The sequence below is a fragment of the Strigops habroptila genome, chromosome W (genome assembly GCF_004027225.2).
Source record: "Strigops habroptila isolate Jane chromosome W, bStrHab1.2.pri, whole genome shotgun sequence".
Classification (NCBI taxonomy): Eukaryota; Metazoa; Chordata; class Aves; order Psittaciformes; family Psittacidae; genus Strigops; species Strigops habroptila.
In genome coordinates, this window is record NC_044301.2 from 18607122 (window position 1) to 18634140 (window position 27019).

General features: G+C 43.8%; 1 protein-coding gene across 3 annotated transcripts in view; it reads right to left on the reverse strand.

Annotated features, from left to right (window-relative positions):
* Window positions 1-7162: 7162 nt before the first annotated feature.
* Window positions 7163-27019, reverse strand: part of LOC115619204 (CCR4-NOT transcription complex subunit 1-like) — a 58698-nt gene continuing 38841 nt past the window's right edge. For 2 of the 3 annotated variants that reach the window (XM_030511247.1, XM_030511246.1), the window contains exons 27-48: window positions 26536-26613; window positions 26044-26221; window positions 25425-25555; window positions 24580-24876; window positions 21623-21763; window positions 21417-21521; window positions 20717-20836; window positions 19988-20179; window positions 18150-18292; window positions 17456-17564; window positions 17192-17361; window positions 15861-16092; window positions 13516-13764; window positions 12752-12915; window positions 12359-12476; window positions 11810-11911; window positions 11404-11577; window positions 9870-10019; window positions 8681-8861; window positions 8117-8249; window positions 7880-8014; window positions 7163-7735 (exon numbers count right to left, since the gene is read on the reverse strand). In XM_030511247.1, the coding sequence (XP_030367107.1) occupies window positions 7657-7735; window positions 7880-8014; window positions 8117-8249; window positions 8681-8861; window positions 9870-10019; window positions 11404-11577; window positions 11810-11911; window positions 12359-12476; window positions 12752-12915; window positions 13516-13764; window positions 15861-16092; window positions 17192-17361; window positions 17456-17564; window positions 18150-18292; window positions 19988-20179; window positions 20717-20836; window positions 21417-21521; window positions 21623-21763; window positions 24580-24876; window positions 25425-25555; window positions 26044-26221; window positions 26536-26613 (3381 nt within the window). In that variant the 3' untranslated portion in view covers window positions 7163-7656. Of the gene's footprint in view, window positions 7736-7879; window positions 8015-8116; window positions 8250-8680; window positions 8862-9869; window positions 10020-11403; window positions 11578-11809; window positions 11912-12358; window positions 12477-12751; window positions 12916-13515; window positions 13765-15860; window positions 16093-17191; window positions 17362-17455; window positions 17565-18149; window positions 18293-19987; window positions 20183-20716; window positions 20837-21416; window positions 21522-21622; window positions 21764-24579; window positions 24877-25424; window positions 25556-26043; window positions 26222-26535; window positions 26614-27019 lie in introns of all 3 variants that reach the window. The other variant, XM_030511248.1, reaches the window with a different exon arrangement.

Here is a 27019-nt window from a genome sequence, read left to right on the forward strand (position 1 = left end):
CTTTTTCTCTTCCCTCCGAGGGTCAACCTATGAAGGAGACATCCCCTCACGCCCTCTGCTCCCCCACTAGGCTATTTACTGCAGCATTTGAGAATTCTAAAGACTTGACTTAGAACATCCTTTGAGTACCCTTGCAAGCAGCCTGCTCCTTTTACTCGGAACCAGCACGTTGCTGCATATGCTGCATGTGTTTTGCCTACAGCTATGCCACCCTGAGAACGCTCGATCTCATATGATCTCGGAAGCTAAGCACGGTTGGGCTCGGGTCTCGTCTAAAGTTAAATGACAATCTAAGAAGACCCTGAGGCTGGACAGTTATGAGTGGCAGGGTGTGTGGGATAGTATGGGCAAGTATCTAGGCCAGTGGGCCCCTCCAGTGCTTTGGAACTTCACCACTGAATAACTGCAGAATCCAGAAAAACTAGTAAAACACTTAAATGAGGTGTGCTGTCATCCTGGCACTACCGGAGAGGGACAAATCATGGCAACGTGCTGGGGCTTGGCCTACGCCTACAGAGCCTTGTTCTGTAAGGAGCAGGATAAAGATGTCTCTGGACCTGACTGCAAAGCAAAAAAAAACCAAAAAACGCAGCTACTCAAACCCTAAAAACAGACACTGCAGCTACTCGAACCAGTGATAGACACTGCAGCTAAACCAAAGGAACAATCTGTGCCAACATCAGTTGCCCCTATAAGTAAGAAGAAAAGGAAACAAGCAGCATGAAAAAGCTGCTTGTGCAGTGAAGGAAGATGCACTCAGCGCACAAACACAGGGGGCAACATTTGAACGAGAGGAATTAGTACAGGAACCAGAGGAAGAGGTAACTTCTCCATCCCAGATCATGACAGAGCTGAGGAATATACGAAAAGATTTCACCCGTCTTCCAGGGGAGCACATTGTCACCTGCTTGCTCCAATGCTGGGACAATGGGGCCGATGGTCACAAACTAGAAGGTAGGGAAGCCAAGCAGCTGGGATCACTTGCTAGGGAATGGGGAATTGACAAAGCGATTGCAAAAGAGAAATGAGCCCTCACCCTTTGGAGGTGGCTCTTGGCAGCTGTGAAGGAAAGGTTTCCCTACAAGGACTATGTTATGTGTTGCTCAGCCAAGTGGACCACAATAGAGAAAGGCATCCAGTCCCTGAGGGAATCAGCCATTCTAGAGATAATCGATCATAGGCTGGATGCTGGGAATGCATCTGTAGATCCAGATGAAGTTGAATGTACATGACCCATGTGGCAGAAACTTACACGGAGTGCACCATCATCATATGCCCAGTCACTGGCATCAATGACCTGGAATGAGGCAGCACCACCAACAGTGGATGAAGTGACTCATCAACTCCGAGAGTTCAAAGACAATCTCACCCCTTCCATCATTTCAGCTGTGGAAAACTGTCCCAGGAGTTCAAACAATTGAGAGACGATTTATCCGATCTATCCAGCTCCCCATGTGCACCAAACCATGTCTCAACTATTAAAAGAGAAGATATAAGAGGTACATGCCATGGGCCACCCTATGGTTTTACCTGCGGGACCACGGAGAAGACATGAGAAAGTGGGATGGAAAACCTACCTCAGTTCTGGAGCAACGGGTGCGTGAACTGAAGAGGAGAACAATGGTCAAGGATGATCCTCCCATGAAAGTTGCTGCTCCAGTCTCTGGTGAACAGTTTCCCAAATGGAGTGGAAGAGCTGATTTTATTCTAGCTCCTGTGATAAGGAATACTAATCCCTTTCTACAAGACATAAGTGGAGAATTTTATGATCACTATTAGAGGGGCCCTGCCTCCAGCCAGGTGGAGGAGAGGGATAATCGGGTTTACTGGACTGTGTGGATCAGATGGCCTGGCACATCAGTCCCACAGAAGTATAAGGCTCTAGTAGATACCCACGCACAGTATGCCCTGATGCCATCAAACTATCAAGGGGTGGAACGCAAACTGGAATGGGTTGCCCAAGGAAGTTGTGAATGCTCCATCCCTGGCAGTGTTCAAGGCCAGGCTGGACAGATCCTTGGGCAACATGGTTTAGTGCAAGGTGTCCCTGCCCATGGCAGGGGGGTTCGAACTAGATGATCTTAAGGTCCTTTCCAGCCCTAACTATTCTATGATTCTATCTTTCTGGAGTGACAGGAGGATCCCAAGAGTTGACTGTACTGGAGGCTGAAATCAGCCTGACTGGGAGGAAGTGGCAAAAGCACCCCATTGTGACTGGTCCAGGGGCTCCATGCATCCTTGGCATAGACTGTCTCAGGAGAGGGTACTTCAAAGACCCAAAAGGGTATAGATGGGCTTTTGGTATCGCTGCCTTGGAAAGAGAGGAAATGAAGCAGCTGTCCACCTTGCCCGGTCTCTCACAGTATCCTTCTGTTGTGGGGTTGCTGAAGGTCGAAGAACAACAAGTGCCAATCACAACCAAAACAGTGCACCGGTGGCAATATTGCACCAACCGAGACTCCTCTATTCCCATTCATAAGCTGATCCATAGACTGGAGAGCCAAAGAGTGATCAGCAGGACCCGCTCACCCTTTCATAGCCCCACATGGCCAGTGCAAAAGTCTAATGGAGAGTGGAGACTAAAAGTAGACTATCGCGGCCTGAACGAAGTCACACCACCATTGAGTGCTGCCGTACTGGACATGCTAGAACTTCAGTATGAACTGGAGCCAAAGGCAGCCAAGTGGGATGCCACAATTGACATTGCCAATGCGTTTTTCTCAATCCCTTTGGCAGCAGAATGCAGGCCACAGTTTGCTTTCACTTGGAGGGGCGTCCAGTACACTTGGAACCAACTGCCCCAGGGGTGGAAACGCAGCCCTACCATCTGCCATGGATTGATCCAGACTGCACTGGAACAGGGGCAAGCTCCAGAACACCTGCAATACATTGATGACATCATCGTGTGGGGTGATACAGCGGAAGAAGTTTTTGAGAAAGGGAGGAAGATAATCCAAATCCTGCTGAAGGCCGGTTTTGCCATAAAACGGAGTAAGGTCAAGGGACCTGCCCAGGAGATTCAATTTTTGGGAATAAAATGGCAAGATGGACATTGCCAGATCCCCACAGACGTGATCAACAAGATAACAGCAATGTCTCCACCAACTAACAAGAAAGAAACACAAGCTTTCATAGGTGTTGTGGGGTTCTGGAGAATGCACATCCCAAATTACAGTTTGATTGTAAGCCCTCTCTACCACGTGACCTATAAGAAGAATGACTTCAAATGGGGCCCTGAGCAACAACAAGCTTTTGAACAAATTAAACGAGAGACAGTTCATGCAGTAGCCCTTGGACCAGTCCGGGCCGGGCCAGATGTGAAAAATGTGCTCTATACCGCAGCTGGGGAGAATGGTCCTACCTGGGGCCTCTGGCAGAAAGCTCCAGGGGAGACTCGAGGTCGACCCCTTGGCTTTTGGAGTCGGGGATATAAAGGATCCGAGGCCAGCTATACTCCCACTGAAAAAGAGATACTGGCAGCCTATGAAGGGGTTTGAGCTGCCTCAGAAGTGATTGGAACTGAAGCGCAGCTCCTCCTGGCACCCCGGTTGCCTGTGCTGGGCTGGATGTTCAAAGGCAGGGTCTCCTCTACCCATCATGCAACTGATGCTACATGGAGTAAGTGGGCTGCACTAATTACACAACGAGCTCGAATAGGAAATCCCAGTCGTCCAGGAATTCTAGAAGTCATCATGGACTGGCCAGAGGGCAAAGATTTTGGGATGTCACCAGAAGAGGAGGTGACGCGTGCTGAAGAGGCCCCACCATATAATGAACTGTCAGAGAGTGAAAAGCAATATGCCTTGTTTACTGATGGGTCCTGCTGTATTTTGGGAAAACATCAGAGATGGAAAGCAGATGGAAGTTGCAGAAACTGCTGAAGGAGAGGGTGAATTGAGTCCATTTGCAGAGGTGAAAGCCATCCAGCTGGCCTTGGACATTGCTGAACGAGAAAAATGGCCAGTACTTTATCTCTCTACTGACTCATGGATGGTGGCAAACGCCCTGTGGGGGTGGTTGCAGCAATGGAAGCAGAGCAACTGGCAACACAGAGGTAAACCCATCTGGGCTGCTGCATTGTGGCAAGATATCGCTGCTCGGGTGCAGAACCTGGTGGTGAAGGTACGCCACGTAGATGCTCATGTACCCAAGAGTTGGGCCACTGAGGAACACCAGAACAACCAACAGGTAGATCAAGCTGCTAAGATTCAAGTGGCTCAAATGGATTTAGATTGGCAACATGCTGTTGCCTGCTATGTAAGACTTTTATAGCCCACCAGCTAGATGGCTTCAGGTCATCAGTAACTGACCCTGACTTCCCTCTGATCATCACCCCAACAAAGAATGAATTTTGACAAAACCAGATAAGCTTAGCAGTGTCATCAGCAGGCAACAATCCAATACTACACACTGTCTCTCCTGCCGTGAAAGATTGTTACAACAGATGGAGCCTGACATCATGGACTGGATGAATTCAGCAACTTTATAGGGATTAGTCCATGGACTAAGTAATGACATCTCTCTCTGTGTGGGGGACATATATATATATACACACATACACACATCTATGTATCATGAGACAAAAGCGATGGTACATTGAAAAATGCGTGATCTGAGCATCTTCTGAATCGTATGGAATAAGGGGTGGATACTGTCCTGGCTTCAGCTGTAGCAGTCATTTTCCTTCTTCTTAGTAGCTGGTGCAGTGCTGTGTTTTTGACTTTCAGCCTGGGAACAACGCCGATAACACCGATGTTTTTAGTTGTTGCTAAGTAATGTTTACTCCGACCAAGGACTTTCTCAGTCTCATGCTTTGCCAGGGAGGAGGGGAAGCCGGGAGGAAGCAGAGACAGGACACCTGACCCAAACTAGCCAAAGGGGTATTCCATACCACAGCACATCATGCCCAGTATATAAACCGGGGGGAGTTACCCGGAAGGCCCAGATCACTGCTTGGGTTGGGTATCGGTCAGCAGGTGGTGAGCAATTGTATCCTCTCCCCTTGTTATTTCCCTTATCATTATTATTATTGGTGGTAGCAGTAGTGGTTTTGTATTATACCTTAGTTGCGGGACTGCTCTTATCTCCACCCGTGGGAGTTACATTCTTTTGATTCTCCTTTCCCTCCCTTTGGGAGCGGAGGGAGGAAGAAGGGGGGGAGTGAGCAAGCGACTGCCTCGTCCCGAGTTACTGGCTGGGCTTAAACCACAACAAGGGTGCAGAGCCCCATCTAAGAGGGGGGAATCTTGGCTGCTGCTGCAGTTTTAAGTATTGTCAGTGATCCAAATCCAAGCTGTACTCGTGTAGATCAAGGTCAGCTACAGCCCTAGTTGCACTGCTTAGGGCCAGAGTGATTTTACAGTACTCGGGGTAGCTTTGTTTAATTCCCCTTGTCGAGTGGTGCAATGCAGTGGCTAATTGGAGTCCAGCCTGCTGCCTTGGTTCTTCTTCTCTCCCTATAGCAGACTGGATTTCAGACTAGGCCTACACAGTGGTTCAAAAGGTCAGTTTTCATTCCTTAAACATGAATTATACCCAGGGCCTCTGCTGGTAGGGACAGCAGCATCATTTATGCTGACAGTACCAGTTGCAGGTGCCTTACCTGCCAAGAGAGGGTATGAAGTGTAGTGGCCTCTGTCCTACCAGCCCAACTCATGTTACTGGGATCCTGGCCAAGTCCTGTCCACCTTCCACCGCCTCTTTATCTGTATCCTAACCCAATACAGGAAGAAGAGCAAGCTGGAGTTGCAACACCAGAACAAGAAATTCCATTTTAAAAGACTCAGTTTCAACACAACTGCTGTCCTGCCACAAAAATTCCAGGGAATTGTAGGAACTGGCAAGAAGCTGCTCTTTGACACACCAGTGACTGAAACACACCACCTAGAAACAGGTCCTAGGTAGAGAATCCTCCCTGAGCTGCAGTCCCCTGGCACAGCTGGCTCTGTGGTCCCTTGGAGCTGGTTTTTGTTCTGCAGGTAAAGCACAGCCAAGTACACCATCCCTTAAACCTGACCTGGAAATCCTGACCTCTCCTTTCTTAAAACTAGCAGCCAACTAGCTTTAACAAACTAATCGTGTTATCCAAAGAGGAAGCAGTGAAGCTCTGTTTCCTAGTATCTGCTAGGCTGTGAGACACAGGATTTTGCAGTATTGACAACACTATCCTTATTCCAGCTAACTAGCAACCTTGCAGAGATCCTTGCTGAAGGGAATATCATAGCAGCGTACAAGTCATTAGAAATTAAGCTGAGCTGCTGTTTGTGCTCAGCATCCCTCTGCTGCAAGCACAATCCTTTCTAACACAACTGTGTCAGGGACAAACTCTGCTCCTGATCTTGCAACTAAGATATTTCTCTCTCCCCACAACTGCCCTTTCCTTTTGCACATCAAATCAAGACCCTATCTAGTCCTAACAGTTGTCCCCTTGGACCTCACCTAGAAAACCCAGCTGCTTTCAATAGGTAGGGCCTAACACACTGGAAAACCACAGGTTTTGGATGGGTGGAACAGACTTTGGAAGACCAACTGGCCAGGCAGGATGGAACTGGAGAGAATAAGCACAGTGGGACGTGCATGTCATGACTTTAATGTGTAACTACAGTATGCATACATACAAGAAGTGGGAGAATTAAAGCCCAAGAACTAGAAAGGCTACAAAATACAACACATGGACCAATACTTTATAAAACATTCAAAATCCTTACAAAATGGGCTGTATTGGTCCTTTGGGATTTTTTGTTTTGTTGGGGTTGGTTTTTTTTTGGTTTTTTATTTTCCTTTTTTTTTTGCAAACTTATAATGTGTGGTCACGGGGTGGGGGGCATGGGAAAAAGTCTAGATTTAACCCCCCTACCTTCCAAAATTTACAAGTGTTAAAAGAAAAAACAACAACAACAAAAAAAAAAAACCCACAAAAAAACCAAAAAAAACCAAACAACTATAGGCCTGGTCTCTGGTTTCTTTACTAAAACCAGCTGACCCTCTCCTAAAGGGCCTGCCTGAGGTGTCTTCTCCAACAGAAAGGAGGTATTCTCTGCCTGCCACTCCACTTGCTGTCTATCAGCATTTGATGAAAAAGCAACACTGAACCTTAAACCCTCCCGTCACCCCTTTCTGTGTTCCATAGTATTCCCACATTCCAAACACATCCACTTTTTTGGTAAAACAACTTAGTGATTTAAAGGTCCTCCATCCACATAAAGAAAAATAAGTCATATATTATAACAACTGGATTTTCAATATTCTTTCGGAGTCTGGGAACATCAGGACAAGGAGGTCTGCCCCAGACAAGTGCTTGGCATCAGCAGCTGCCCCTTTATTACAAACTGGACAGGCACCAGTTACCCACCTGCCTTTTACACAATTTGCACAAACCCAGAAGTCCAGACAAACATTTCTGTTCCTTGTACTTACACTAGTTCAAAATGATATTCACAGCATCATCTGAATTTTGGCCAAAAGTCAAAAAAATTTGTTTCAAACTTTGGAACATTTTTGAACGACCGAAACTTTTGGAACAACTTTCACCCAGGGTCAGTTGTGTCTACCCAATCAAGGGGGCTGGGAAGGTCAGGAGCAGCCTTACAGTCTTCTGTCAGTCGATGGGATGGGGACCCCCAGGCTGGCACACTTACAACATGACATGTGGCTCATCTAACTGGCACCAGTCCCTTCCATCACTTGCTGGGCCTGCTTCTGCCCCATGCAGCACTGTGCGACTGATTGGAACAACCTGGACACAGAAGCAAAGCAGTGTTAGATGCATTTATGGCAGCAAGTGGTGCTTCCACTATGAAGCACCAAAAACTCACAGTGCAACTCAGCCCCTGCTTCAGATGCATAGTTTCAGTTAATTTTGTGGTTAACTTATACTCACTTCTCAATTTCTGGGGCACAGTGAACAAACTCATGGTTCCAGAACTTAAATGCTGGATTTTTTATCAGCTCAATGAAAGTAATAAGGAGACCCCAAGGATGAGGCCTGTTTACAATCAGTCGTTCCAAGAGAACCCTGAAATCCAAAAGTAAAACCAGTTAGAGCTCAAAAGATCCAACACACAAGGAAGGAAAGTAAAAAGCTGGATGCTGGCACACAAAACACCTTCCATCTCACCTAGTGATCTGCTCCTGGATGGCCTCAGTATTGGCCTCTGCAAACAGGTAGAGCATGGTGCAACTGAAGTAGTGGGTGTGACTGTTGGGGTATCGCAGCTGGTTGGCGATTGCGTTCAAGAAAAGGTACCGGCCTGCAGAAGAAGCAGTGAGTACAGATGGTTTCCCTTACACACATGCACAAAGAAATAAGCAGCAGCTAGTACTGAGATGAAGGTTTGTGAGCCTGCATTACAAAGGTACAAGAAACAAAACCAACTGATAATATGAAAAAAAACCAAAACAAAACCAAAAAACAAACAAAAAAACCCCACAAACAAACAAACAAACAAAAAAACAAAACACCCAACCTGATGGGGCAGGAAGAATTCAATTCCTCTTCATTAAACTTATTTCTCATTCCCTTGAATATCCCGAACATTTGGTTTGAACATTCTAACATAGCACGACTTACTGTGAATTCCCTAGCAGCTACATAAAATCACCACCTGTATTTCTCATAGTGCCAACAGACAATCTGCTGTTAAATTTGACATCTCATGAAATAGAAGCATTTCCAGCTCACCTTCAGTATCCAGGTCTACTGCCAAATTCTGGAAGATGTCCATGTGAGCTGAGTGGGTAATGGTACTCATAGAGGGTGTGCTGCCTTTGTTGTGAATGTGCGCAATAGCTTGAGTACCTACGTAGAGCACCAGGGCATTAATCAGCTGGATGTTGTAGCGGTTGCCAGGTTCATTTGATACCTAATAGCAAAGATAAAAAAAAAAAAAAAGCATTAACAGTCTATATTCCTTCAGCAACCGAAGGTACAGCACATACAACAGCAGCATCCAAGTCTCCTCTTGATTATACAGAAAAGAACACAGGGCATCCACAAACTCAATTTAGCATTTACCCTTTTGTAACATAGCAGAGATATATATCTCTGTGTGTGTGTGTGTGTATATATATATATTCAAAAGCATCGGAAAAGTGTTGACAGACCCAATGGACAATTTTTGTACTCCCTACAAAAGGTAAAGGCAATGTGAATTCACCAGCAGTGCCAGAGGCTGGCTGAAACGCACACCACCTATGCAAATGCTTCCATATGAGCAATTTTCTGAGTAAGTCCAACTCCAGCCCTGAAGTCTATTGCAAGCCAAGCCCTGTGATGTACAAAATGTGGCTGGTTAATAATTCTGAGCTAGCCTTTAGCTAATTTGCCTTTAACTCCTAAAGCATTAGCATGCAGATTCACAGATTTCTAGAACAATGAATCAATTTGGAGTAAAAATTTAATCAGATTCTAAAAAGATGCAATCAAATTCCATAAACCCTGTTGAAACTCAGACAATGCCTGGGTAAGCAGTGCTGGAGTCATGATAGAAGCCACAAGATTCTTCATCACCCAAAGGTTGAGGACAAAAAAAACCCAAGCAAGCTTGATGCAATCAGCTCTAACTACATTCTTCATTAAGATTTGCAAGGTTGTGCACTAGAGACATGCAAGGAGAAGAGACAGCCTTACATTTTCAGCACAAGCATTTGGCAGCTCATGTAGATAAAACCATCTGTTTTTAAATTAAATCATTTTAGGGTCCTTAAAGTCAACATTCCTCTGCCCTGTGCATTTCACAGGGCTTTTCTACTGCCTGGAACACATGCTTGCTACACACCAAACAAAATTCCTGCAAGGAAGGAGGGTGACTCAGGCAGTGAAATCATTTGTCCCATGCTATTTGAATTCAGCATCCTCAAAAACCACTCACCTGTAGGTTGCTGCGCAAGTCAGACAAAAAAGTGACCGGAGAGCGGGTTTTGAGATAGGAATCCAAGTCTTTCTTGAACTGAGGTGGCATCACTCCAGTGAAATTTGTGAGTATTCGTGGAGCAATATTAATCTCACTTAACATGTCTACCTGTGGAGAGAAAACCAGCTAAAGTCAGCTAAACCATAAGCAATCTCTAAAGGGACAAACTGCAAAAACAGATCTGTAAGTGATTATTACATCAACTACTGCTGTTGATCACTTTTTCCTGCCAGCAATGAAAAGGAAACACTAGGCTTTTGCAGATTCCAGAAGAAACTTGGTCTCTAATGTGCAAACTTGTTAGATGACCATCTCAAGGAATGGAGAGGATAAAAGAAGTCAAGGGTGAGGGCCACAGGGGAATTCAGTCGCAGCCTCTGAAGTCTCCCTATCTACACTCAAGACAGTTTGGTAGTTTAAGAAAGTACCAACATCCACACAAGTCAGGAACAGCCTTCTTCAGTCTCAAGAAGTTCTAAGCATTGCAGCTTTGCTCCCATCACCCTGCGCAGCTCAGACAAGGAAGAATAATAGGACAGTGCTTTAACAGTGTGAGAAAGTTTGCTTCTAATCATTCCATGATGAGGAGCCTGGCATATGCCCAAAGATTTAATTAGGTAACATTAACACTTCTCAAAGTCTCTCCTCAGTATGCAAGAGGCTTGTGGTTTATCTCATTACTTTCAAGATGGAATCTATGTTTCTAATCCAGAAGTATTTGCAATTACATAGTGCTCTTCACCAGCTCTTCAACCACTAGTTAACTGAACTCCAGTCGCCATACATCCTGTAGAACACAAACTGTACAATTCAGCATGAGCTGAACAAAACAGGCATGAACTGTTGTCTGAACTTCCAAACAGCAAAGCCACAAAGACTGCTTAAGTAGTCTGGTTTTCAGTGACAAATGAGACAGGAAAACAATAAATATGCCCTTGCTCCAACATGGTATGCCATTCAGATTTAGGGACATCATAAAATCAGTCTCCCTTTGGGAAAAGAAAAGCCCTCTGGTTTCACATGCAAAAGCTGGGTTCTCGGGGCAGGTTTCATGTAATACAAGTCTCACCAGCCTGTCCTTTCAGGTTGAACCTGCACAGACCTTGCAAGTGAGCTAAGTGTCTAGGGGTGCCAATGAAGCCATACAGAAAGAAGCAAGCTTTATGCTTCCAACTGCAACAGATTTCATGCAGACAAGCCTGTATCCTGCTCTGTGTGGAAAACTTCAAACATTAAGTGTTACAAACATAATTGAAACCTACCTGCTTTAAAAAAAAAAAAAAAAAAAAAAAAAAAAAGAAAAAAGTGCTGTTCTGCTAGCTGTTATGTTTCCAATTACCTGTTAACATCTGAATGGTTGCATTAATTCAAGTATCAGTTAAACTGTTCCCAAAATTCCACAGTCTCCACTAAAAAAAAACCAAAAAAATGAATGAAGAGTACTTAGAGCATTAAAGCTTCCCATTATCAAACTCATGAAAGGAAGTCCTACCTTTAGATTGGGGGTGAAAGGGTCTGGAAGCCTCATGTTCCGTGGGAAGGCACTCAGGATCAGATTCCTTAGCTGAATACAGTTAGGTGGGATCACATCACAGAAACCATAGTGGTAGTCACAAAGAAATTCTGGGAAATCATGCAACAAGACCAGCAACACACGCAGAGTGCCCTGGAAAAATAAAATATGAGAGAGCTTGCAGAGCCATCCTTCCATGTCATGTGGTCAACATTAACAGGAAGAAATTCATCTGGGGAGGTAGCTAGTTTCTATTTCACACTGGATTTGCATTTAAGATATAAATTCTAAAAGCACAGTAAATACTATTTTGCTACCAGAACACCTCTACTTTCAGACCACTTTGGTTGGAAACAGCATCTATTAGCTGGCTTTTTTTTTTTACCTTGTAAAGAATTTGCATAGGTTTGGCAAGTTCCACATTTCTAAGGAAAGGAGCCAAGTACTTGAAGAGATCGATCAGTAACTGAGCGTACATAGGCCAACCCTGCCAAGAGAAAAACAGCAGGTGGAAAATGTGCAATGAAGAGCAGTTAACTTCAAAACCATAATTAGATTGGTCTTCATAGAAACCTGGATCAGTTATGTCCCACTGCTAGCTCTAACAGTGAGTGCGGCACAGCTTTAGCTGCACATCATATGCTACAGGTGTTTCCAGAACACTACATGCCATTCTGAGTTAACAGTATTTGGGCTGGACTACAGCTCTTCCAGACTTTGACAAAGGCATGTTTATTAACTTTAAACTATGGGCTGTAGGGTAAATTATTGACACAAAGATTCTCCTCCATGCAGTTAGGTGACTGTGAATATGGAAGACAACAAAACAGAACAGCCATGCTACTAGTGCACTTCAAGAGACATGAAACAGCACCACACCAGATAAGCATCTGTGTGAGCTTTTTAATTCAGAAGAGAGAAACTGCAGCCACACCTTCTGCTGTGGTGTATGTGCCAGCATTCTTGCAATAAATATCCGATGGGAGATCAGTTCCAGCCAGGCATAAACAAAACCTGGAGCTTTTGTAGGCCTCAGGATGTGAAATGTGTTACTGAAAGAAAAGTTAGAGCAGGTTAGAAGTGCACAGCAATAAGATTGCTTTTCATAACATCGAAGGAAAACATACACAGCCCTAGAAGCAAGGCATTTTAGCATCTTGGGTTTTACCAGTCATCTTCCTTAAAACAATTGAGTAGACAGTATACAGAAGAACCAGTTACTCCAAATGGGATTAAGCCACAAAGGAACAGTCAGACAGCTTTTGGATGAAAAAATCTTGATCCTACCAGGAAAGAATAAGCATTGGGGCCAATCTCAAATACATACCAGAAAGCTGTGAGTGTCTGGAAGTTGATGGTTTCTAGCACATGCTCAGGAGCATTTAATTCCAACAGCAGCATGATGAAAATGCGATGGTAAGGAAGTTGCTGAAACTCACTCTGCCGAACATCATGGTCTTGCAGAAGAACTCCCACCACAATACCAAGGACCTAGAGAGATCAAGGCATGTTAGTGGTGACAGCAAGAATTACTTTGCAAGTCAACCTGCAGGTAATACTTTAACCACTAGGAAAAAAAAAATAACCTGTAGATTCTAACAAGAACCAAAACTTCCAGTTATTGGCAGTTATGCAAATTAATATAATTTGTATCAGCAACTCCCAACCATGATACTTTGTTCTCCCTGTCCCATGGGTCACAATGACTGACTGGGCAGTGTTGGGAGACCTTAGCTACCTAAGACCGCCTAGCCATAAACAGAGTAGTGTAAGAGTATAGGCAAGGCCCTCACAAAATCAAGGCAGACACCCAGGAATCACCTACTTTAAACCACACTTTTAATCCCTCAAAACAGCAGCAGAGGACTTTTTCATTTCAAGGCACAAAGGTGAATTTCAGGTTTGTTTGATACAAATTCTTTGTGAACAAGAAAGCCACCTGGCATCCTGATGCTCCACTCAACAGTTTATCAAGTTCTCAATCTGATCCATCAGCAGTAGCCTGCATTAAGGTCTACATTTCACATTAATCAGCAAAGGTACGCCCAATTCTGCACTTTAAATGCAAGGAGTGCAAAAAGGGTTCCCAACCTTATTCAGGAGGTTGATCTTTGTAACTGTGTTGGTTGCCTCCCCAGAGTGCTTCACTAGCAGTGCAATAAGTCGCACAAAGGCATCCAGATTGTGGTAGCACTTGGCTCGAATCATAGTGGGGTTGGCAGCGGGGTTATGCTGCTGCTCAGCCTGAGCACGATAGCTGATTTCAACACACATTTCGGTGCAGAGGCGGAAAAAGCGGGTGATCAGGTCATCAGTTTTCAGGATTCCTTGCTGGTGCATCTATCCAGGAAAAGAAAAAACCCCAGAACTATAACCACAGAAAGTGCATTCCACAACTTATTTCAAACAACGCACACTTTACAAAGCATCCACCTTGCCTGGCACAGTTAATTTTTACCCTGCTCTCAAGAGAGATGGGTAGCAAAGCTATCTCTGCTACTCCTCCCCAATATGAGTATTTTCAAGGCAATTTGAAAGTGGCAACACAGTTTCAGTGAAGGCATTTACACCCAAATAGAGTCTTTTTTATCCCGATTCTTTTCGACCATCATCATAGCTGAGGAACCTGTTTCAGTATCAGTTCTGCCACCAGCACTCAACCTTGCATGAAGGTCAGCAAGAGGCAGCAGCAGTTCAGTCTGTCTGGCCTTCAGGAGCCCACTCAGGGCATACAAGCTCTGGGAAGGGCAGACTTCAGCTGCTAGCTCAGGAACCATCGCTACTTTGCAGCGACATAGAATCCCAGACTGGTTTGGGTTGGAAGGGACCTTAAAGCTGATCCAGTTCCAACCCCCTGCCACGGGCAGGGACACCTTCCACTAGACCAGGTTGCTCCAAGCCCTGTCCAACCTGGCCTTGAACACTGCCAGGGATGGAGCAGAAGACTGCAGAAACCATTTGCATTTGGAGATTGAATTTTCCTTACAGGAACATTACATGCAGAGAAAGACTGGGTGGGCTTTTTTTTTTGTTTTGCATTGGGGTTTGTTTTTAGTAACATACATCTTAAATAGACTTCCTTTTTTTTATTTGTTACCTGTAGCATTAAAGCCATCAAAATGAAATAAATTACATTGCAGGAAACCTCTGTGTTTTGAATAAAGCATCTTCTAAAATCCTACTGCACAGACATGAAGCTGTATAAACAGTATAACTGTTAACTCTTAGAGAACTTCTAGTATTTCTGGAGAAACCTTTGTTTCAGAAAAGGAATTAATGTATCTGCCTTCAAAAGTTCTATGCTCCTTGTTCTAAAGACTAGTGCAAATAAAGCAATACATTTTAAGCAGCCAAAATTATAGTTAAGTTCAGTAACAAGACCTTGTTTAACACAGTTATTACAAAATATTCCTCAAAAACCCCATAGCTAATGCCTGTAAGGAAAAAGTTATCTCTCAACACTGCACTTTGATATATTGCATTTGCTATTTCAAATCTGATCAAGTATGTACAAAAGGTAAGCAAACAATTGTGATAAGAGTGAAGCAGGACAAAAGTGCATTGAGCATTACGAGTACACTATACTGAAGTATGTTTTATAAGCATACTTTAAGGTATAAAGAGGAAGGTCACATGAAGAGGTAAAATTTATTTTTAAAAAGTGAGTTTAACACAAGACCCATTGAAAACATTTCAAAAAGATGCTATGCAGAAGTCGTCAGACCAACAGAAAGCTGAGAAAATACTGCAAATACACCGTCGGGGGCTTCCTTACAGCTGCAGTCAAGGAGCTGCCTGGAAGACAGTTTTATGATGATGATTGCAGATATATAGGGATTTTGGTACCACACATATTTGGCTACTGAGGGCATCTCCCTGCTCAGTCACAGCTGGAAGGCAGATGTGTGCTGTTCATCACAGCTGTTAAGGTGTCCTGGAGAAAAATGTTGGAGGCCCTTTAAATTTAGGCACCTCTTTAACTAATGAAGTTTTAAGTTTTTCCTCACTCTAATGAATGATTCCAGTTAGAAAAAGGATTCCCTTGTTCACATGGTCTGAAACAATTCACTTGCAACTCTATTTAGTAGCAATTTCCTTCTGCAGGCTGTCAGAGCTTTTACCTATTACCCATAAGGAGCAACACTAGTCAAGCTTCATTACACAGAGCATGTCAGAACTATTCCCAAGAGCTATCTCAGCTGAAGCTCTCCCACCAAACTTATCCCAAAACTGAACTGACAGCGTGTTGCTACAGTATCTGAAGAACATGATTTGGTGAAGGATAGGGGTTTCTGCAGAACTTTACCATCAAAACCAGGCAAAATTTTGATAGTCAACTGCCATACACCTGAAAGTTTCAAAAGGATGCTTTAAAACGGAGGGCATCACACCCTACTGATGTTGAATAAAACCCACTTTCTTCCCAAAAGCTCTACCTGTCCAACAAATGCAGAGAACGCTTTGGTACTGTCACGGCCCGCTGCAGCTGAATGGTAGAGGTTCACCCACTCCCTCAGCAGGTATTCTGCCTTCTCCCTCAGACCTGGTGGGTCATCATACTCAGAGGCTTGGGAAATTCCTGAATGCATCATGAAATTGGGACCTCCATGAGCACGGTCAATCATTGCTTCATAGTTTGATCGGACCACTTCCATCAGCTGGGGTAACCTAACACAACAGAGCAAGAGCCGGGTTAAAATTTCTCCTCCCCCAGAAGGTGCAGGAACCAGAAAGCTCAGTCAAATATAGCTGAAAGAAAGCAAATTATTTCTTATACTAAATCTTCATATCTTCCAGTCCTCACTGGAATAGCAGAAGTCATGGATGCAGATACATTTATGATGAAAGAAGGAACACTGAAATCATCCAAACTTTGAAGTTCCACTCCAATTTATCCAGTGGCGTGCTGCAACAAAGCACCACAAGTACTAGAAATAACTTCACTTTTGCAGGCTTCAGAAGCCCTAAAATGCTCTGAGACAGTGAGATGTCAGTGCTAAACAGCCTGGCTGGGGCACTACATTTGGCTGTAGTGAAAGTCAAGTCATACAGCAAAGACAGTGCACCCAAACCGCAGGTGAAAGGACTTTTGTTTCAGGACCTCCCACTAGCAGTTGTGTTGGTAGTGGCAGCCACTGCCAGCACCAGCACCAGGTGCTGGTTGCTCTCACAGCAATCCCAAGTTCTCCAAGTTCCAATCAATTTCTTCCTCAGACTCAGCAGCAATTGCTTCCACCTTAGTAACAGGAGGCCTGCAAGTCCCACAGGTATTTCCAGATGCAGTGGTGGTTTGCTGCCCAATTATCTGCTGGTGGATACACAAGCCACACAAGATTGGTGTATGATTGCTTTGTAGACTCCAAACAAAATTGTCTAAAGAAGCAAAGAGGATTGTCTAATTTGAGGAATTGCTTGTGATTAACAAATAAGCGTATTAACACCTAGATATTGAACATCTGAACACATAAAAATTTTGCCTAAATTTGAGATGAGGCAAGAATTCAAGCAAGTTTCTCACAGTACCATGGTATTTTGGAGCACAGTGCATAGAAGGGTTTTCCTGATCAAGCATTCAGTTTGCCATGATGCTGCAGCTGCCTCTATTTTGACATAAAAATCAGCACAATTACATTGGAGTAACAGCTTCGACATAGGACTGCAGCCCTGGAGAAAATTTAAAGCTGTATGATTTGAGACATTGTCTATATAACATTCAAATCATAAATGAGCACAAGTAGTAATATATTGCACAGTATTTCAATCTCACCCTTCTGGGGCATTTCCTCTGGAATGAGCATTAATCCTCATGAGTGTCTCAATTGTGTGAAACAGATCTGCCTCTGTTACATGGGCAACGCTTCTCTCATCCACCAACAGGATCTTTACCAACTGCATGGCAAATGCCACAGCCATGTAGTTCAAGCCATTCTCCATTGACTGTCAACATGAAAAAGGAAATTAAAGTTCAATCACAAATCTTGCAGTGGACTGACCATCACGATTCTCCCCCAAAAGAGCAGGTTCCCTTTACCTGAGCCAAGTGGAGGTCATACTGCTGCATGTTAACAAGGTGATTGCGGATCAGCAGCTCCACAGCTTCCACATTGTACTTGTACTCATCTCTGCATTCAATCAGGCACCTGAAGAATTGGACTGCTTTTAAAAAGTGTACTTAACACAGCTTAAGTGAAGCAACTCAAATCTAATACTTCAGAAACTGCCATTCACCATGATTCGTTACTTGGTTCCAAAAGAAGCCTCTTCTAGAGCATTCTCTGAGGTAATGTTTGAGTTCAGAACAGCAATCAGCCTCAAGCATTTGTTGCCCTGCACAACTGGTCACAACAGCCCTTCGAGAGCTTCAGCAGAAGCAGCCTCTCTTCTGAGGACAAAGTGGCACAGCTGCCTTGCTGAAACACCAGTGCTCCTGCTGCAGGCGTATGCCATGTCACATAGTTTGTGACAGCTCACAGATTCTCTGTAAAATGAGGGACACCCCCCCCAAGCATTTCTAATATCTAATTCCATTGAAGATTCCTATCATGTTCTAGATGAAGCATCATTATCAGAAGATCTAGTTACTTTTGGAAAAAAAAGCTAGTTGTTTTTTGTCTGTCCAAATTGCAGCAATGCAAAATCTTAACAGGCAAGAGATTCAGAATAACACAGGAACTCCCAAAAGATGATGAAAGCTACATCAATGTTCCTGTTGTCTCATAACTGACCTAGTAATTTGTTTATTACACCATGGAGATCCATAGGCACGGCCATCCTGCAGAGCCTTCAGCACAAGCAGATGACACTCACGATAGCGAAGCAGGAGGTCAGCATCTGCTCCACTGGTGGCATCCAGTAAGCCCTCTACAGCCTAGAATAGATGCAATCTGTTAGCAGAGGAAACAAGTCCTCTTTCAAATCTTCTGCAAATTACATCAGCAAGAGTTATCACCAGAAGACTCAGATTTGCTAAAACCAATTTAGTCATGGTGTTGACCCCTTAATGAGACTGTGAGATTTTACCAGCTACTATAGCATCTACATGTTCATTGCACACAGCTGTCCTACCACAAACAAGCCTCTCTATGCCCCACTGGCTTTATATATGCACCAGTCTGAAAGGTTGCATTAGTTTGTGCTGCAGCTTCTCTAAGTCAATGCCTCCTCACAAGCAATTCTGCACATGGCTCATGAAAAACAACATAGAAGGGGATTTGCAGAACCTGCCAGAGGTCAACTCTGAGATACATCTGTGCTAGTCTATAGCAAATGGAAGATAAGTTTTACAGGGGCAGCACAATTTACATGGGCAAGTCCTAGTCAGGATTAGATCCTTTAATAGGTACAAGCACTACCAGCCAAGAATAAAGAGTTTCCCTCCAGCTTTCAGTACTTGTGTTCCGCCACTGTTCTTGGATCCTCAGGTAGACAGCTCCATATCCTTCCACTATCCTCAAATGGATTTTTCTCCACGTCACTATGCTCTGCACTACTAACCAGGCACAGATACCAGCTCAGAGCTCACTGTGACACTCCCCACCTGGTATAGCCTACTAGTTCTGGCTGGGATGGAGTTAATTTGCTTCCTAGCAGCCCATATGGTGCTGTGCTTTGGATTTGTGCTGAAACACTGTCAACAACACACCAGTGTTTTGCCAATTGCTGAACAGCAGTTGCACAGCATCAAGGTTTTCTTTCCCACCCTGCCTCCCCCACCAGTTGGCAGGCTGGAGATGGGCAAGATGCTGGGAAGCAACACAGCTAGGACAGGTGACCCAAACTGAATCAAGGGATGTTCCATACCATATGACATCATGCTCAGCAATAAAAGCTCAGGGAAAGTAGGATGAAGGGTGGTATTCATAGCCATGTTTGCCTTCTCAAGCAAATGTTCCATGTGCTGAAGCCCTGCTTCAGGAGTGGCTAGACAGCTACCTGCTGATAGGAAGTAGTGATTTTTATTTTTGTTCTGTTTGTGCACATGGCTTTTCTTTCCCTACTAAACTGCCATAATCTGAATGAACAAGTCATCTTGCCTTCCCTTTATTTTCTCCCTGTCCTTCAGAGGAGCAAAATGAGCAAGCGGCTGGATGGATGTTTGGCTGTTGGCCAGGGTCAACCCACCAGGCACACTCATTTATCAGTTACTGCAAAATACAATCACCAAGTGTACCACTATAAATCCAGTCCTATGCTCAGTAATATCTACCTACACAGGCAGTCCAAATGTTGTCTTAGCTTCCAAATCATCCTGAAATCAAAGACTGTTCCTGAGTGCAATAGCTCTCTACTTGCCCCATCTGAACAAAACTACGTCCCAGGATTCTGTACCTGCTTCTTTCCACAGCAGCCTGGCCACCAAGTGTACAAAACACCAAGTGAACACCATGACCCTCTTCCAATTTTATTTACTGGATTTCCAAAGACAGCAGTTGCTTAGTACTGTTCACCAAGCAAGTTCCACAGGATGCATAAAGGTACGCAGTCACCAGCAAGGCAATCCACAAGCCAGATGAGTAATAAACTCAAGGTGAGTTGTTACAGGAGAAGAGTTGCTAACACTCACCTTCTGCAGTAGTCCAAGTGCAGCAATAGCATCTCGGGAGTTCCGAGCCACTACTACAGCCTCCAAGAGGCTGCGCAACGCTTGAGCTTGAGGATTCATGGCCAGGGCGTGTGGAATGGACTGCAGGTGCTGCTCCAGTTCTGTCATACATTTGTCATAGATTTGTGCTACATCATCTGTAGCCCAAGCTTGCTGCTTAAAAAAAAGTGGGAATGAGTGATTTTTGCAAGGATCATATTTGTGAAACTCAAATACTAACTGGCTATTCTGTATCCAGAATTTAGACCTCTACAGTACTGTGGTTAGTTATGCTGGCATTTTAAATACACAAATATGAGCAAATTAAACTGTGGAAATAACTAGCAAACAATTCCAGCAGTCCTTAAGACCGAGAATGCATACAAAAACCTGATTGTTATCTCAAAATCCATGCTTGCCATCCATGGTCTTCCTGCAAAAGTAACATGGGATTTGAATAAAATGTTTCACTGCTACTAAAACTACATGTAGTAATTACAATTTGCAGATCTTGTCCCAATTTGGGTTACAACCCCTTAAGACTGGATATAAGTTTTAATGTTAAACTAATGGCAACATAAAACTAATGCATCTTACAACCACTACTCCCAAGCCTGATTCTTACTATTCTTCTAGCAAAGGACACAAGTTCCACAATATTCACCAACAGGGCTATAGTACTCACAAACCGATCAATTCAGAAATCTCTACCTTCATAGGCTGAGCCAAGAATCCTGTGGGCTGAGTTAAGTCATTGGTAGGCAGGAAGCCAGGGACATTGCGTGCAAACTCTTCATAAACAGCCAGCTGTTTTGGGTCCACACCTCCAACCTTTGCAATGAAAAGAACAGGCATTAACCTCATTGTTAAGCAGTGGCATGTAAGAATGTAAGAAATGAGGGTAGTTTGTGTAACAGGTAGCTGCTCAGTCACACTCTTAAACTGAGTAGGATTCAGCTGCTCTGCACTGAGGTCCTATGTCTTCAGCCACACCTTCTAACAAGAGGATTTTGCTCTACAACTGCAGCTCACATTCCCAGAAGCAGGAACAACTGAATAGTGGCTTCATGCACATTTAACACACAAGAAATGCTCTGCTGAGAGCACAAGGTATGTCCTTTAAAGGAAGAAAACATGAGATAAGACAACAAAACAGACTAGTCACCTTTCAGTGAAAGGAACAGCACAGCACAAGAGACAGGACTTCCAATATCCTCAAGGAATGGAGGAAAATGAACACTCATTGTGGACCAACATATTCATGCATTTCCATTACTAATCGAGCTAATAGTTGCACTAGTAGACAAGACTAGCAATATACAGGATTGCTCAGCTGAGGCTGTGCCACCCACTTTTGATTATCAGGAGGGGGAGAACCACCACATCAGTATGGCTCAGTTAATATCCTCACCTTTAACCTGATCTGTTCTGGCATCCTCTCAGCCTGGTAAGTTAACACAACAGGATCACAGTACCGACGACCCTCTTGTCTAGCATGTTTTCTGAGCTCAAATTCCTGGGGGAAAAAAAACAAACACCACACTGATTTTTAGACACTGAGTCTGGATATATATGAGCACATATAATGCTTCTAAAAGGCAGCAATCCCATACTTACAGTTGCGAGCCTCTTGTCCATCTCAGGACCTGCCTTTTCCACAGCAGTCTTCTGGATAAAGCAGCAGGCCAGCTCACAGTTGTCCTGTGCTATCTGGGCTGCTGCCTGCTCCATCATGTCCCTCTGTTGTGGGGAGGCTGCCTATTGAAAACCACAATCATCAGTGAAGGCTGTAAATATTATTAATAGCCTTAAAATCTGCACCACTGCCTGTACAGAACATGAACAATAAAAAGGAATGCTCTTAGGAATGCACTCTCTTTGCATGGAATATACAACGGTAAATTTAATTTTGCATAGCTTTGAATAAAACATGGAGGCAAGACAACAGCAGACTTTCAAACAAGGAACAACACAGCAGGAGGTTCTCCATCTTCTCCACCAACCTACCTCCAGGGCATAGACATAAAGCTCTGCTTTGGACTGATGCACCTATGACAGATGCTAATGCAGGAAAAACAAACCTCACATCACAGTGTAAAAGTTCTCCCACTTCCTAGGTTGTAATCAGAAGATACAAAGGTGCATCACTAAATGGAAGAGTAGTCCTAACCCTTTTTCAGTGGGTTCCATTTCTGATACAGATTTTCTTCTTTCCTTCTTGGAGTCTGGTTTAAGAGAACCCTGAACAGTTGGACTTACTTTCCAGGGTGCAAAGCAGCAACTCCCACTAGAAATAGAATATACATAAGGCAGCAAATAATCCAATCTACTTGGATTTGCTTGCCCATTAAGATCTACCCCTCTTTCATTAATCCCTGAGAACTAAACTACTTCTCTGAAAAGAAATTCTTGTTAACTCACTTCACAAAATAAGCCAGATGTGAATTTCTAGATGTCTTGTACAGTACTTTTTCTGCAACACAATGTTTTTATAATTACCCCTTAAAGAAAACTTCCTTGGATTACAAGTGGCCCTGTATCAATGCCACATCTTCAGGGATAAAAAAAATTGACTACTATGTTACATTTTCACAGCATTTATCACATTTTGCAAGCACTGCAATACACGGCACTAAGTCTTCCACAAAACTTGGGTTACTTTTGCTTATGCATGTTCTTCAGTGGCACATTACACCTGGTAGATATGCCCAGCTCTAACACTGGTCTGTGCTCACCCTCCCTCCACAACTGTCACATTGCTACCTTCTCTTGGATACCACCCAAGAGATAACCAGCATTTCTCCAAGGACCTCCTTGTCTGAACTGTAGTCATATCTGATATCTTACTGTGTTCAGCTCTGGGGCCCCCAATGCAAGAGGGATGTGGACCTGCTCAAGCAAGTCCAGAGGAGGCCATGAAGATGCTCCTAGGGCTGGAGCAGCTCTGCTCTGGAGACAGGCTGAGAGAGCTGAGCTTGTTCAGCCTGGAGAAGAGAAGGCTCCTTAAGGGGAGACCTTAGAGCAGCTTCCACTGCCTAAAGGGGCTACAAGAAAGCTGGAGAGGGGCTTTTGACAAAGGCCTGTAGGGACAAGACAAAGGGGAATGGCTTTAACCTGACAGAGGGGAGATTGAGATGAGATCTTAGGAAGAAGCTCTTCCCTGTGAGGGTGCTGAGGCGCTGGCACAGGGTGCCCAGAGAAGCTGTGGCTGCCCCATCCCTGGCAGTGTTCAAGGCCAGGTTGGACACAGGGGCTTGGAGCAACCTGCTCTAGTGGAAGATGTCCCTGCCCGTGGCAGTTAGAACTGGAGGAGCTCCCTTCCAACCCAAACCATTCTAGGATTCAAGCATGAATCACAGCAAGACTGCATACCAAAGGAATATTTCTGCACATACCCCCCCCCCAATCAGAGGATAACAGCACTTTCTCTTATGGTTACCAGCTTGACACCCAAACTCCAAACTGTAATTAGCACAGGTGCTAACAGTGGTCACTGGCTGAGCTCACAAAGAAAGCAATACTAAAACTCTTTACTCCCATCCTTGTGTTTAAGATGGATGGAACAAAATTCACTTGTATGCTTTTCCTGCTCTTCATCTCAGCAATCATGTTACCTGAAGTTCTGTATATGAAGGGTCAAATGTTTGAGGCCTGGGAGTTACAGCACAGACTATCCATCCCATACCTGCAGATGCAGTTCTCGGTAACATTTTGCGCTCCCTTCAGAACATTAAATTCTGTCCTCAAGGCAGTTGCCATGCAGGAGGAGCAATGCCGCTGCAAAAGGGCCTTTGCACTGTCACTCCCCACGAGATGGGAGACAGTGACATGCCCTTAAGCAAGAGATAGGCAGTCCCTGAACTATTTATCTTTTAAATCCCTGAAAGGATCTATGCCTTGATCTTTCAGAGATCTTTATGCTCTTGTGTCTGTGCTGACACCAATGGTAAGCACAGCATCTATTCTAGGTAGCAGCTGCTGTTCTGGCCAGCAGGTCATGAACTGTTCCATTTAGTCAAGAAGGTAAAGCTATCACTTCAGCTCAAACTTTTTTCATTGAGACCTGAAAATAGCCTCTAGAAAACCCAATGAATTCACAAGCTGTGCAGAAGAGTCTTTATATATCTGCTAACAGTGAATAAAATCTGCCTCAAGCATGCATGCTGAAACAATCCCAAGACATCACCAGAAGGTCCCAGAATCAATTCTGTCCTCCCCACTCCAGCTTTTCTACCTCAAACCCCACAGAAAGATAAGCACTCCAAGGCTTCATGATGTGATCAAACTGGAGAGAACAGGGTGGCAAAATGAAAAGGTAGTTGGGAAGTTTGTGTGCAATAAAGCAAGATCCACCTTACAGGCTTTAGAGTGCTTGACATGAGCTGTAATCTCAGCACAGTCTTTCTGCTGTAGTTCCACAAGACTCATGAGATTTTTGTCCACTAAATTAAGCTCCACACTAGTTAAGCCGCATAATTAATCAACAAGTCTACAGTGTGGAGAACTGATTTGCTAGTGCTGGATGTCTACAGTCCTGTAAGTTGGAAATAAGCTTCAGATGATGTGCCTCTTACCCTCAGTGCAGTAGCAAAACTATTTTTCAAGTTGGTAGCTATGCTCATCAGCAAAGGTTCCCTGCAGGTGATCATGGCCATCCCAGCTGTCAGGTTCCGCATCATATGGTGCGCAGCCACACGCATTCGTGACTCCTCTGAATCCAGTGCAAAGTCCTTCCTGACTATCTGCTCACAAGTAGTCATGGCAATCTTAATAGATCGATCCACCACTGGATGGACAAGCTCTTGCACTGCTCTCTCAATCGCCTGCCGCACGCACTGCTTCAACTGCGGGTGGGCTTGGAACAGCGGGATCTGGAGAAGGGTTAGGGAAGTGAGAAAAAAGTTGTTCAGAAACTGTTTAGGGTAGATGGGATTCTAGTTTACTTTAAAGTTTACTGTCATAGCTCATTTGCAGCATGGCACTCCCATGTTCCACATGCAGCTATTACAATGTTTGGCAATTCTGTAACTGGGACATATGACCATTTTTCTTCCAAAGTTGCACAATGCAAAGGCTAACTTAAGAGCAAGGTCACTGACTGGTCAAAGGGAGCATGGAAGCTCCTTTTAAGCTTAAGCCCCAAGAGCAATTATCCCAACTGACACTTATTGCCAGAAATAAACTTGATACTAATGTCACAGTGAAAGATCACTTGACCATCTAAGATTGCTAATGCAACTACTAACCACACCTGAAGTTCTCCATTTGATTACTTGTTAGCATGCACCCACCCCATTACTTTTGAGAAGTGACTATCCAATAACTTCAACTTACAAACTGCTGCTCCCACCCACTGAGATCTGTGGTGACACTGGTGGTAAGAATTTTTATAGCAAAGCAAATCAGCTCTAAAACTTACCGTTGGATTTAAGGTAATATGTGGAGCCAACCCTCCTAAAGAATAGACGTTGATGTCATGGTAACTGTACTGGGGCTGTGGAGGAACCGTGGCTGTACAAGTGGCACTGGTAGCTGGAGTTGTAGAAGCAGCTGTAAAATACAAGAATGTTTGTATTGAACCATTACTGAAAAGCAAATGCTTATAGTGGAAGTATATAATTCTCATTTAAACCAGCAATAAACCAGCAAGTGATCAAGAAGCAGCTTTGCACTTTGATCATGAAGCCTCCTAAACTTATCAAGCAATTTTTATTCTCCATTTTCCTAATGATTAGTACCAAACTAGCTTCAGCTCATTTTAAGAGAGCTGTTTGTTACAACACAGCTTAGCTCCTGATATCTTGTTAATAGATCATCCTGCTTCACTCCCTTCTAAGGAGTAGCTACACAGAGCATATGTAGAATTAGTCCTCAGGATGGCTTCCATTCCCTTCCCATCTTTCACAAAACTATCAAAGTGCTCCCAAGCATTCAGCAATGTTACAATAGCATATATAGCTTCACGTTTTTCTTTGCAGTAGCATAACCTGTCTTATTTGAACTTCTATAATGTGGTTCTGGATTCTGGATGTACTTACTAGTTGTTGTGATGGGTGGTAGCTCTTCCAGCTGCTTCACATCCTTCTTTGGAGCAGACAGCTGCTCATCCAGATTTTTCAGACGATCCTTATCTTTCAGGAGGCTTCCAGGCTTCAGCTCATTGATGTCTAGTGCAAGATTCTTGCAGAGCACCTCAATCTCAAACTTCAGATTCAACTGTACAACAAGTCTAGTTTAGGTTACATCACAATACTCAAAACATTTACTAGGCTGCTCGATTCCCAAGCTTCCCATTCTAACCCCAGGCCTTTTAGAGACTTTTAACAGTGACTGAGGATTAGACAAATATCTTGCATACTGACCTCACAGGAGAAGAGTTTCATTCAAGTTCTACCAAATTAAGCAATGCCCAATTCTCCCCATGCTAAATTGAGAAGTGAAATTTGGTCCTTCACAACACACCCCTCTTGACCAGTATGTCAAGAAAACCTCACACTTAGTAGGTATAGAAAAGAAAAACAGAAGTTTACTTTTAGATCATGTTCTTGATGTAGCTCAGCTAAAACATTCATAATGGCCATTGTCCATGGATTTGGAGGCCTGAAGACCTACAAAAGACAGAGGAAAGCAGCATGACAAACTTCTTGAATCATCTGGGTAACTGGAAATTAGGACTGGAAATTTGTGAAACATGAACAGCTATGTGTGCATACAGCCATAGAAAAGCTTGTACAGCTGCAATTAGGGTTGCATTTAGTACTCTGTTTGATTGGAACTAGATTAGGAAGCTATCTGAACATTAAACTGAAAACACAATGACCTGGTCCTTCTGTGAGATCAGTTCTATGTCAAACAGAACTGACAAGAGCTGATCAGGGTCAAAGAGGGATGGAGGGGAAAAAAAAAAAAAAAAAAAAAAAAAAAACACACAACCCACACACACACAAAAAACAAACAAACAACAAAAAAACCCAAAGAATAAATATATCCTAGAACCTCTTCAATGGCATCTTT